This window comes from Carassius carassius, chromosome 21 (assembly GCF_963082965.1).
Source record: "Carassius carassius chromosome 21, fCarCar2.1, whole genome shotgun sequence".
NCBI lineage: Eukaryota > Metazoa > Chordata > Actinopteri > Cypriniformes > Cyprinidae > Carassius > Carassius carassius.
The window spans coordinates 9,569,976-9,583,008 of record NC_081775.1 but is presented as its reverse complement, the minus strand read 5'-3'; the positions used below and the strand labels follow the sequence as shown (position 1 = coordinate 9,583,008).

General features: G+C 37.3%; 1 protein-coding gene across 1 annotated transcript; it reads left to right on the top strand.

The window, feature by feature from the left end:
• Positions 1-701: 701 nt before the first annotated feature.
• LOC132097104 (radial spoke head 14 homolog) lies at positions 702-4,543 on the top strand. The gene is made up of 7 exons (XM_059502728.1): positions 702-743; positions 933-1,147; positions 1,468-1,570; positions 2,459-2,577; positions 2,659-2,884; positions 2,995-3,131; positions 4,279-4,543. The coding sequence occupies exons 2-7, from the start codon at positions 949-951 to the stop codon at positions 4,515-4,517; spliced, it is 1,023 nt and encodes a 340-aa protein (XP_059358711.1). The 5' UTR covers positions 702-743; positions 933-948; the 3' UTR covers positions 4,518-4,543.
• The last annotated feature ends 8,490 nt before the right edge of the window (positions 4,544-13,033 follow it).

Sequence of the window (13,033 nt, the reverse complement as noted above, 5' to 3'; positions counted from 1 at the left end):
TAGGAGAGGAGAATAAATGTTTAAAACCTCCATTATATAGCTTTTATAGCTTTTTTAACTTGCCTATAACTTATAATATATATAATTTCTAATACTGTCTATGTACAGCCTTGCTTCAATCCAAAATAATAAAATAAAAAAACATAAAATGGTGGCTTTATTAGAAAATTTGCATGTATGAATGTGAACTATATTTAAAATAAGTACATTAACAAATAGCGACTTTTATCCTCTTAAGAATGTTCATTGAAGCCAAAAGGTGTTTTATCCCCCTGATTAAAGTGAGAGAGGTCTTGAACACTGCAGATTTTCATTGATTCAGTTCTGTATCATCTGTCCTTTTCTTTTCTTTTTTTTAATTAAGGCAGAACACAAAAACATACAAAAGTATAAACATACATTACATAATATCAACCACAAAAAATAAATGTATAAAAACACAATAAAGAATCAAATAAAAGGAAAAGAGGGCCAAAATGTAAACAAAATTACACAAGGAGATCAAAGGCAGAGCAAATTCTAAATGTCCTTATAGCTTTCTTATTAGTAGATACTGAGATTAAATTCAAATAGTTTTCCATGTATCATCTGTCCTGCTGGTGAACTACGGAGTTTACGTCACTGCCTGAGAACGGCGTTGCGTTAGTTCCGTAGTTACCATAACAACCGAAACATATACGGAAATAAACCATACAGTCTATGAAATAAACACAAGCAGCGGACGATACAAATCAGCGAATAAGGTATTATTGTCTTTAACAATTTGTAGTTCTGCAAATTCTGATTTTTAATGCTCATGCAAATGTATTGAATACGTATTCACATTTAGAATGTAAAATGGCATGTTGAACACTCAAATATCCTACAAACTTGAGACTCGGTCTGTGCAATAACTAACTTTTCAATATGTGTTACGTTATACATAATGGAAGCACCCTAACGACGAAGATGGCAAGTCCGCGAACATCCGAGCAGCCCCCGCCTCATATTGATCTCACACAGGCGCCGGTAGCCTTCGGTAGCTGGGCGATCCCGAGGCTGCTGCTGGAGCTGCAGGACGCGGAGCGGTTCACCCGACAGAGGGCGCTCGCGGCACTCTGCGACCTCGTGCACGACCACGAGCGGGCCTATGACGCCATCCTCAGCGGTAAACTCAGCCTTAAAAGCATAGGTCACACACATTTCCATTTGAATTCTGTCATGAAGTACTCACCCTCATGTCGTTCCAAACCTGTAAGACATTTGTTCATCGTCGGAACACAAATTGAGATATTTCTAATAAAATCTGCGATGCGCTCCCATTGAGGAGTAGGTCTTACGGGTTTGGAACGACATGAGGGTGAGTAATTAATGACAGAATTTTCATTTTTGGTTGAACTATCCCTTTAAGAAACCCTATTGTCCATTCTAAGAAACAAAATAAATGTCTTTGTTGTTACAGTCAAACATTCTTTCTGTTCTTCATAGGGTGTATGGAAAGACTTAAAGTTTTGTTGCAAGACGAAGATGACTTAGTCAGGGTCAAAACCACTGAAGTGCTTTATGTGCTTGCTTCACACAGCTTGGGGAGGTGAGTCATGCAAGAACTCAAGGGCTGACAGTTTTAGTTTGTAAATGTGCTTTGCCTGGCATAGTAGGCTATGTGTTATTTATGTCAAATTATGTCAGTATAGGTCACAAATTGAGTATATTGACAGTATGTTGAGTTAGTTGAACCTTAACAAAAAGGAATATATTTTAGGTATATTTATATTATATTTTTCATGTTTGTTTTATAAATATAAAAACGCACTGGCAATATTTAAATGTATATATTTTTAATATTTATATTTTATAATTTTTTAAATAAAAATAACATATGCACGCTGAAAATATAATTAGACTAAGGTTTAATTTTTTTTTTTTTAAGATAAATACTTTTATCCAACAAGGATGCATTGAAATTATATTTTATAATGTGAAAAAAGTTTCCACAAAAATATTGAGCAGCGAATATTGTTTTCAACAGTGATAGTAATAAGAAATGTTTTTTGAGCTGCAAATCAGCACGTTAGAATGATTTCTGAACAATCGTGTGACACTAAAGACTGATGATGCTGAAAAGTCAGCTTTATCCTTGCAGGAATAAATTAAATGTAAAAAATAAAATAAAATGGAAAACAGTGCAAAAACATTTCACAGTGTTGCTTTTTTTACTGTATTTTTGTGGGGGTGGGGGGGTTTAACACTCTCTTGATGCTTTCAAAAATGTAAAGTAAAAGTTTGTTATTTCCAGTAAGAAAAATAGTCTTTTTTTGCCCAAATAATATTTTATAGCATTTTAGATGAAAATGTAATATTTAAAATTTGCGGGGATATTTTTGAAAAACACTAAAATACCTGCAACAGAAGTGATTTTTGCCATTTTGAATTTTGATTTCTAAAAATATTCAGTATATAGATATGTTTGTTCACACAGAGATGCCTTTTTGAAACTTGACATTGTTGGTCCCCTCACAAGCCTGATTGAGGACCCTGTGAATGCCTGTCGTAAAAACGTGCACCAAGCACTCAACAGGATCGCTGAATTTCCTTCAGGTGACTAATCTTATACTTCTTATGTGGAAAGTGTGTTTCAGAAGCTTTTCTTTTGATGAGTCCTCTGTCATGTCCCCACAGGAGCAGTGTTCATGGTGTCTATGGGGCTGGTGCCCAAACTGGTGCTGAAGGTCTCTGATGAAGAAGAGAGCATCCGTGCTTTAATTCTCTCCACACTGAGCTGCTGCGTGAGTGTGAACGCCCTTCCTGCGCTGGAGAGTGATGCGGTTCCTGTCCTGAGAGACCAGCTCTCTCACCCCTCCCCTGCCATCCGCCGGGCAGCCTCCTCTGCTTTAGTGGGAATCAGGTAACATGGCACACAACCATCTAGATCAGGTTACGCTCACTAGGGTGAGAGATCAGAGCAGGTATTCTTTTATACATAAATAAAAAAACATGCCTTTTTCCTCTCTTAAGTGTGCCTGCAGATGGGAAGATGAAGGTGTGTGAGGAGCATCTTCTGCCCATATTAGTCAAGCTGCTGTCGGATGATGACCGAGGAGTTGTCGCTAATTCTGCAGGAACCATTATGAACACAGCTGTTATCACTAAGGGTCAGCACAAAATCAATGCATTCTTGTACTTTATGAGTCGATGGTGAAGTTAGAAACTTTTCAGTGTCTCTATTATAGTCCTGTATGTATCCAAAAATGATAATTTAGTGGAGTTTATTTTCGCTTTCATGTCGCTCCAAACCTGTATGACGTTTTTTATTTTGTGGAACATAAATATAGATGTTTTTGTTAGCAATTGTTCCCTATATTCTTCAAAATATTGTCTTTTCTGTTGTGAGGAAGAAAGAAGGAGTCATGAGGGTAAATAAATGATGAGAGGATTTTAATTTGGGAGTGAATATCCCTTTAAAACCTCTAGATGGAGTTATATGCACATACATTAGATCAGAGGTTTTCAGACTTTTGATGCCATGGACCTACAAATATATCACCTCGCAAGGGACCCTCTAAAGGCAGCTAGATACTTTCAAGTATAACGACAAAAGTGTAAAAAACAGAAATTTGGAAATTAGGTGCTCATCCCGAACAGTAGAGGAGATTCAACTCGAAAAATTAGTTAAGATACTATTATCGTTTTTATTACATGTAATACTGGTCATTTAAATTAATTTTTATTTATATTTTATTTTAAGTTTTAATATATTTTGAGAGGTTTTTATTCATGTTTATAGTTTATTTTAAATATTTCTGTATAGTTTTTATTCTTTTTTCAGTTTGAATTATTTTAGAACATTAAGTTGAACTAAATTAAAATAACATGTTGCCTTGGCAACTAGCTGAAATAAAAAAGTAAAAAAAATTAATATTTCATTTTATTTTAGTTAAAGTTTACATTAAAGTTAATATTTAAAACTATAATAACCCTGGTCTACTTAATTTCTTTAAAACGATGTTTTGACCAGCATCCAGACCATCATCCAGACATTGAAGTGTTTCGTAGGTGTTTTAAATTAACCTTTACAACAGGCAACATTATATCAGAATTTGATATATCAGAAGTTATAAATTAATTATTATTCTTATGTATTATATAATTTAGTATTATTCAAATACACGTTTTTTTTTTCTCTGAACTTTCCTTCTCACCCCTTAGCACTCCCTTGTGGCCCTTGGGTCCTGGACCCCACTTTGAACCCCCCTATATTAGATTAGACTAGGCTAGATCTCATTGTCTGTCTGTTTCCAGGTAAGAGCGAGGCTCTGGACGCAGGTGCCATTGCTCCGCTGCTGCAGCTGGTGGTGAGTGAGAATACAGCGGTGTGTGTCAATGCCCTCCGTGCCCTTACAGTCCTGGCAGAGGTTCCTAGGGCCCGGGCCCAGCTGCTGGAGCATGTGCCTCTGCTGAAGAACAGACGAACACACCCGAACACCGTCATCCAGAGAGCTGCATCCACTGCCATTGAAGTCATCTCCTGGAGACCATGAGAGAAACAAGAGCTCTCCTCATACCAGACCTGCTGGTGTGATAGAAAACAAGGAATTAGCCCTTTAAAACACACTCATTTCATAAAGAAAAATAAAGTTAGAAGCACAGAAAAATATTAAGAATTCTGATGCATGTGACGTTGTTTGTTTAGAATGCACAATCTGTTACAGATAAGCAGCGTTGCAACTATTTCAACTTGCGTACGTGACTGAAACGTTTAATAAATGTTCATATATATATATATATATATAGTATAAACGTGATAAACGTATACTGAAAGACAATCTATGTGGTTTTGTTTTGGTGTGGTTTAATCCCGCTCTAGTGTGAATGTGCAGTGTCATGTTTTAGTTAAACCCCTCGGTGCGGCGAATGGATTGAACCAGCGGTCAACGGCAGCGAGCGCGTTCCCGCTATCTGTCACACGACATGCGGAGTCACGACAGATAAATATTTGTGGCTGCTATTTGGCAAACAGTCCGAGCGAATACAGGACACGCGCTGAGTTTGGTTTGCCCGCTCCTGTAGTCATATTTGTTTTTGAGGAATTAAGCGGGAGGATTATATCGCGGGGAGGAGCGCGGGTGGAGGCTGTGTATTTTGGGATCATATTTGCTGGATAGGTAAGTTTATATTTCCCAGACAGTATATCTGTTTGAATAAATTCAAGTGAAATTATATGAGCCAGCGCGAGAAATGCCCCAGGATTCAACCGTCTGTTACTCAAACATCTGTAACGTAGTATAGGTCAGACTACTTATTTAAGTCGAATAGTAATATTAAAGTCATCAAACCAAGTGCATGTTATGGCGTAAGAAGATGTGAATCACAAATCGCCACAGGATTGATGTAGTCGGCTAGATCATGGCAGTGGATGATGCTTTTACATAACACAAGGCGACAGAACCAGAGAACAGGTGCCTATGGCAAGCCATTTAAACACTTACAGTATCCGTTTCATATGTGACTAGTAATTGCTTTTTACTACTAAATAATGATAAAGTAACTAGAATCTATTTCAGTTTGAAAAAAACTAGATTTTCGGCTATTCATCCCTGTATAGTGGCAAGTAACCATTTAAACTGGTGACAAATTGCACATATGCATTGTGATTCAAAACTACATTTAGAGGTGGCTTAGAAGGATGCAAAAAATCGATCTTTTGCAGATCTTTGTATTTGCATGTGTGAAACAATATCCAAACTGTGTCACATGTGAGTAAAAATTAGTATTTTCTGCACCAGCGTAAATGCAGCCTATATGAGATAGAAGTATCTATTATAAAATAAATTTATATCTCACTATTTGCAACTGCTTTCTGTACTTGAAATATGTAATGTCTTGTCAAAATCGCTGCTTATTTACAACACAAACACAAAAATGTTGACACAAACCCTACAGGCTATATCTTATATTCTAAGTTGTAGCTTTGTTTTAAGTGTTTCACTTGAAATCTCAGAGGAATATACAGTGTGTTAATTACCGAGACCATCAGTCCCCTGATCATAAGAGATCTTAATTATCAGTAGCCGATATGCAATAACCTCTCCTTGTATGACAGGTTTCTGAATCCAATTAACTGGTGGCCATTAATACTAACAACTACTCAAAGTCTGCCTGAGCTCATGAGCAGACATCTGCTTGAGCAATTCAATCAGTTATCTATTTATATGTAACTTTACACCAAACACCCACATTTCATGCTGTCTGTTTAATCAGCACCAGATTATCCACATACAGTACCTTTGAGAGGTATGTGGCCGATATAATTGAGATCTGTGGATCAATTGACCACATGTAGCAGGCCGTCTGCTTGCTCAGAAGCAGCCATCTGCTGTGATGACTCAGCATCCAGCGTCTTACTGCTTATTAAAGACGTCTCTGAAACCCACTATCAATCACAGACAATAAGGCCTTTACGCACTATGAGGCTGATTCTGTAGGTGTTGAAAAACAGGCTCTTTTTTTATAAAAATCGGTGATTGGAGTGCATATTTAACACAATTATACTCTGCAGGGACATGTTTTTGTCATCTCTCATTAAAGCAAGAACCACCGGTGCATGGCAACAGGTTGTCGTGACAGTAGGACCAACTTAATACTCATCAACAATCATTATTCTTATGCATAAACATAACCTCCGTGATCTGGGATCAGGATGTTGCATGGATGTGTGTTTAGTGAAAACAGTGTTTGGATGAAGTCTGAGATTTGTTTGAAGAGCATGAGCCTGCTTGAGAAGTTCATTCACCGGATGGATTCAATTACAGCCTTAGGACAGAATAAAGCAAAGATTTATGTTTGAGTCCTTTGTACTCACGCTTCAAGCTTCTTAACCGGGGAGGGATTACATAGGAACCTTCTATAGGATTTTTAATTAAAATGTGACCGACCCCTTTGCAATCTGATAGACCCGTGCAGGGATGAATGGATATGAATGGAGACAGGGAACAAGGGTAAGTTGATGGATATGAGAAGGCGGCAAATTATCGCATAGTTGATTTTTCCATTTATATTAGTTTACAGTCATTGTATTTACAAGAATTGATTTGAGCTTGTATTGACTAAATCATTGGCTGCCTGATTCAGCTTTGATTGAGCGTTTGTAAGGAGTGTCTGACTTTGGCCTGGTGTAATGGCTTGAGATTGATCTCTGAAGAGGGGGAAGATGGTTCCTGCTTGTAGAAAGCAGAGGGATGGAAGATGTGATAAGAATGGAGCCTAAAGAGAGAGAACCCAGAGTGCATGGAAAGAGTGTGTCTAGAAGAGTGAACCCTGCAATGTTTCAGAGGAAGAAAAACCAGACCAAAGCAAACATTAGTTAAGTTACAGTATTCCTTCAGCACTAAAAAACTGTATGACTGTGTTGTGTAATTACTGTGTGAAAACTATCATTTCAGTCAAATTTAGTGGATTCTGGTATTGTTTTTTTGGCCTCTGTCTACTCATTTTATGAGCAAAATGACATGTGATGACTCACTCTCATATAATTTCAAAACCTGTGGAACACAAAAAGAATATATTTTAAGTCAGTGGGGTCTAAATTTTGGATCCGGCTGACTTTCATTGTCTTTCATCAACAAAAAACAAAAGTCATTCCTCAAAACAGAAAAGAAGAAAGAAACTCAAACACGTTTTGGAATGACATGAGGGTGAGTAAATGATGACGGTATTTTAATTTTGGGATGAGCTATACCTTTAAAGCACCCTACAGGTGATGGATTTGTTGTTGAGAATACAGGTGTTTTTTTGTGTGTTTTTGTTTTAGAAAATACATAGGCCTGTGTCATACAGGTGAAAGGTCACAGGATAGCACTCACCACAGATAGATTAAAGCTACACTTCTGTGCCTGTAAACATAACCTGCTCTGTTTAGAGGATGTGTTGACCAGTGGTGCAACAAGACTGTGATATTCAAGTAAAAGCCAAGCAAAAGGTCATGAGTTTTCATATAAAATTAAGATTAAGGTAAACATATGTGGCATTTGTTTGTTTCGTTCTATGAAACTGGCTTGAAGCATGTCTCCTGACTGTGTGTGTGTGTGTGTGTGTGTGTGTGTGTGTGTGTGTGTGTGTGTGTGTGTGTGTGTGTGTGTGTGTGTGTGTGTGTGTGTGTGTGTGAGAGAGAGAGAGAGAGAGAGAGCAGGTCACACTGTAGCCTCACTTATCTCTCACAGCAGCTTGCCGGTCATATGGTTTTGCTGAACTGAGATAAGTATGTTCCCTCTGAGATGAGACACAAGGATCTGTTTTGGGGGATGGACTGACTATGTCAGACAGCAAATAGAGACAAACATGTTATGAAAGCAGGATTTACTGCAGAATTTCCAGAAAGTTATCATATACAGCTAGCTCCACTAGTGTAGCTAGCCTGATTTTGGTCTTAAAAGATTCATGATTATTGTTTTGGTTTACAGTAATTCTTGTGATTGGTTGTTAAGTTGGAATTGTTGGGAAACTGACTGAATTTTTAAATCAGTGACGCTTGATGTCAGTATCCACAGAGTAACTGAAATAATGTTGTTTTTGCTAATGCTAATTATTATTATTTTCTTTCATTAATGTAAGGCCTAAAAAAAAAAAAAGTTTAGTTCCGGTTGGTTGTCAGTTGAGGTCATTGGTCGGTAGGGATTTTTTTTTTTTTCTTTTTTTTTTTTCTCCAGTGGCAGTTTTACACACACACACACACACACACACACACACACACACACACGCGCTGATTTTAAATGTGTGTACCGGTACTTTTACGACAGTGATTCTGTATTCCCGTTTAAAGTCTGTTGTTGCCATAGACACGCAAAACGCACACACACACACAAAAAGCCTTCGCGGGAGTTTGACAGGCGATCTCATAGTAGATTAACATGGAGGATTTGAACTTGAAAAACGGAGTGTACAGACATCTTTTTGTAGTCAAACAACATTCTTTATGATGTTCATTTATGTGGTTTATTTGATTTTGATGCTATAAATTAACTAGAAGCAAGAGACGATCAGTTAGTTTTAACTGATGATCTAACTTACAGCGATCTGTTCGACACATTCAAGAGCCACAAAACGGTATTTATTGTTTACATTTCTTTAAAAAATGACCACATTTGAAAGGTGAAATAACCAAATGAGACTTTGTTTCATATTAAAAGTAAGCTGGTAATGTTAATGTCCTGTCTGTCAGCATGTTGTCAGTGCCCTCTCTGTTCCGCGATATATTGTTGACTCCCCCCTCCCCCCGTGTTTCTCTTAATGTTACGATTTCCAAACCTTAAGTTATAGCTCACTTTAGGAATTGACAGTTAAAGGGTTTTGATGCAATACTTAATGGTTTTTAACGGATTACTTAAGTGTAAAACAGCATTTAAAGTAAACTGTAATTTAATTAACGATGTGTGAAAGACCGTTCTTCCCCAGTCTCATAAAATAAATTTGGGTCACACATAAATTGACAGGGTCGGTCGGAAACCGGAACCAAACAAATTTTTTTTTAGGCCTAACTGAAGTTTTGGAGCTTGCTGGTTCCAGACTGTCTGGTATTAGGTATGGAGATTTTTTAATTAATCTTTGTGCAATTAACATTGTTAAACCAGGCTGTCTTTATGAATGAGTAATTGAATTAGTCACTCAACCAATTCAATCAAAAATCATTATTTATTCATTATTTATTTTAATTCCTCTACCTTGCAGCTTGCATTTTACATAAATAAAAAGGGGCCGTTCACACAGAATGCATTTTTGTATTTCACTGTGCTTTTTCATTGTAAACGTGCTAGTCAGACATTTTTTGACACTTTTCCTCATGTTTTTCCTCATGCACGACACCTGTTCTTAACAGGCAATGCTACTTTTAAAAATGGCTTTTCTGCATTTTTTTCCTATTCCACATTCTGTGTAAATGGCCCTAAAGAAAGTAGCTGCACACACAGGACTGAACACAGCATATATAAACCATCTTAACCACAGATATGCTCTTAAATAAGGCTCTTACTTTCAATGCAGTATTTATATCCTTGGTATCCCGAGGTGCTGTTGGCTGGAGGACTGTTATGTGTTTCAGTGTTTTATGCCCCGTCCTGCTGCCAGTACAGCGTCCTAACACAATAAAGCCAAAATGGATGCTTCCATAAACATCCATCAGTGGGGCCATTAGCTTTCATATCTACACTCATGTTTCAGTTTTGTCTCATACAAATTTGGCAGAAAAAATGCCCACATAACAACATTTCTAACAACACGCTTGAAGCAGCTGTACTTGTAATGAATATAATATCTAAATAGGTTTTCACACATATACACAATAACACACAATAACAACATGCTCATGAACACATGAATTCAAACACTCAGGCATCATCTAATAAATCTATGCAGAGTGCCGCCCATGTGCAATAGCACAATGGCTGGGCTCAAAACACTTAATCCCTCACATTGTGTGTGTGTGTGTGTGCGCGCCAGAGAGAGATGGCTTGCGCTTTACAAAACCAGGCCCACACACATGGTCCAGCCTGCTGTCTGCAATAACATTAATTGTTATGAGGGCATTCAAAGCCAGGTCATCTACCTACTGTTGGAACAAGAGCGTTGCTTATTGTTGTATTCTTCTATCAAATTAAACACATGCTTTATGAGTCTCTGCAGACATTTTATAACAACAAACTGTAAAAATTAGCGTAATAATTAGTTTGTGAAAGGATGCATGAATTAAAAATTCTGCTAGATACCATTTTAATTATTTTATAGCCAATAATGTATATTGATATTGAAATTCTATACTGTTTTGTCTACATAAATTAAAAATAAAGCACTTACGCAGGTTAGTGTGTTAGTATTACAAATATTAATACTATTACAGCGGTCAATGATGCGTATGTTATGTACAGTAAACCCAGAAAACCCTAGTTGCATGTAAAAGTGCTAGAAAAAAAACCCCACTTAAAAAATACATAGTTATGCCATGACAACCACCAACAGCACTTTGACCCTTGTGGCATGTTTTGTACAGCAGCCACCATTCATCTTTTCTTAAGGAAATGTGAAAATCTAGTTGTAAAGTTAGCAGAGCAATAGGCTCCAAAGTTTCTCAGTGACAGTAATTATTACAGATGATCAGTAATGATATCCTATCAGTGACTGATTTGGAGCTTTGTCAGTAAAAATGTCAACTCCATCTCTGACTCAACACAGACCTCTGCCTTTGCATGAGTGTTTAGTGCATCCATGTGCATGTACTGTACATGTGTCTGATTTCCCTTGAGGATACTGACATTTCTGGACCCCTCTTTTGATTTCAATATTTAAGAGGTGTGTACTTTAATCCATATAGGGTATTTTCTTATTAATTTTCCCCTTTTGCACTTTATGTTTCAATGAGACCCATTGCCACTGATTTATTAAATCAAGCTCCTAGCCACGCACCCTGCATGTCCAAACATTTGTGCAAAAAAGAGTAATTCTATACAGCACATTGAATTCAGGCATGGTATTGTAATAGGATGCTACCTTTGGAGTAAGTCACTACCTGAAATTTCATCCCTAGATATTAGACAGTCAACTGTAAATGGTATTTTTGGAAAGTGGAGCATTTAGAAAAACTCAACCACAAAGCAGAAGACCAGGTAAAGTCACAGAATAGGGTTACTGAGTGCTGAGGCACATAGTAAAAGCTCTGCTTTATTTTATAGCTGAAGACTGGTATTAATGTCAGCACAAAAACTGTGTGGCGGGAGCTTCATGGAATGGGTTTCCATGCCCAAGCAGCTCCATGCAAGCCTCACATCACCAAGTTTGCCAAGCATCAGATGGAGTTAGTAAAACACGTCACCACTGGACTCTGGAGCAGTGGAAACCCAAAATTTGAGAGCAGTCACACAGCTCCACTAAGTTCTGCATATGGTGGCGCCAGGAGCAGATTTGGTAGGGCTGGTGGTGGTTTGGGGGGTATTAAAAATAAAGAGAATTTAATCATAAATTACTATTGTTTTGCATTAATAACTGCAGTAACTAATAATATTACACATTTATTTCTTGGTAGTACACATTTAAAAGTAAAGCACTAAGCTTGAGTTGGGAAACATACAAAACTTATGTGTTCCCCTTTGCTATGTGTAAAAACTGTTTTTATGCAAAATATATTTTGGTCATACAATTAAAAATACCATTTAAATTGGGTATTTTTAGAGCTTTAAAGTGCTGGTAATAGTTGTGTGAAAAGCTTTAAAGACAGTGAACTGAATCATTGAAGTGGATATTCATTGAATTTCTCTCTCCAAAGGTTGTACAAACTGAAATAAATAATGTAATAGCATTCAACTAGGCCTATTTTTGCCACAACACTATAGTTATAGTAAGCCTTGCTATATCTGGTTTTCTACATCAGTGAAGTTTTACCTGTTTATAGAGAATTCTGTGTAGAATGCATCTCATCAAATCTCAAAGCAAGCTTAGGTTGAAGTTGACCAGGTTGTTTGCACTGCACTGTGCTCAGTTATTTGTCTGAGCTGATAAATGGAGCACACTGCACAGTTCAAATGAGCAGCACTTTCGTAATGCATTTGTTTCGTTTGCTTTGATTTTTCTCATATGCAGCACTTATGAGTTGGGCAATGCCGTAGTCACACATGTGCAACCGCTCACAAAATGTAGTCTCACTGTTTTGCCTTGGTAAACTTTATACTGTTTGACACCTTTTACAACAGTGTTTTAGCAACATTTGTGAAACCATTGTGTTTGAGTAATTTTACTAAATGCAATTTGTCCTCCTGCTGAGTTCAATTTGACTTTGAATCTGTGTCTCACCAGAATCAAAGCCGCTTACAATCCAACCAGCTCTCACCCCCCGCTAACTGCACAAAACCTTCAGTGCTCGTCCACTTCAACGTCTGCTCCTCTGTTCAAGACGGCATGAAGCATAAACTGAATTTTCAATGGGAAATAATAGGGGTGGGGGGCTTGATTTCACTCATCAGGATTTGGTTGAATTTTGAAAAGCGGTCTATGATATTGTTGCTCATTTTGCCCCACC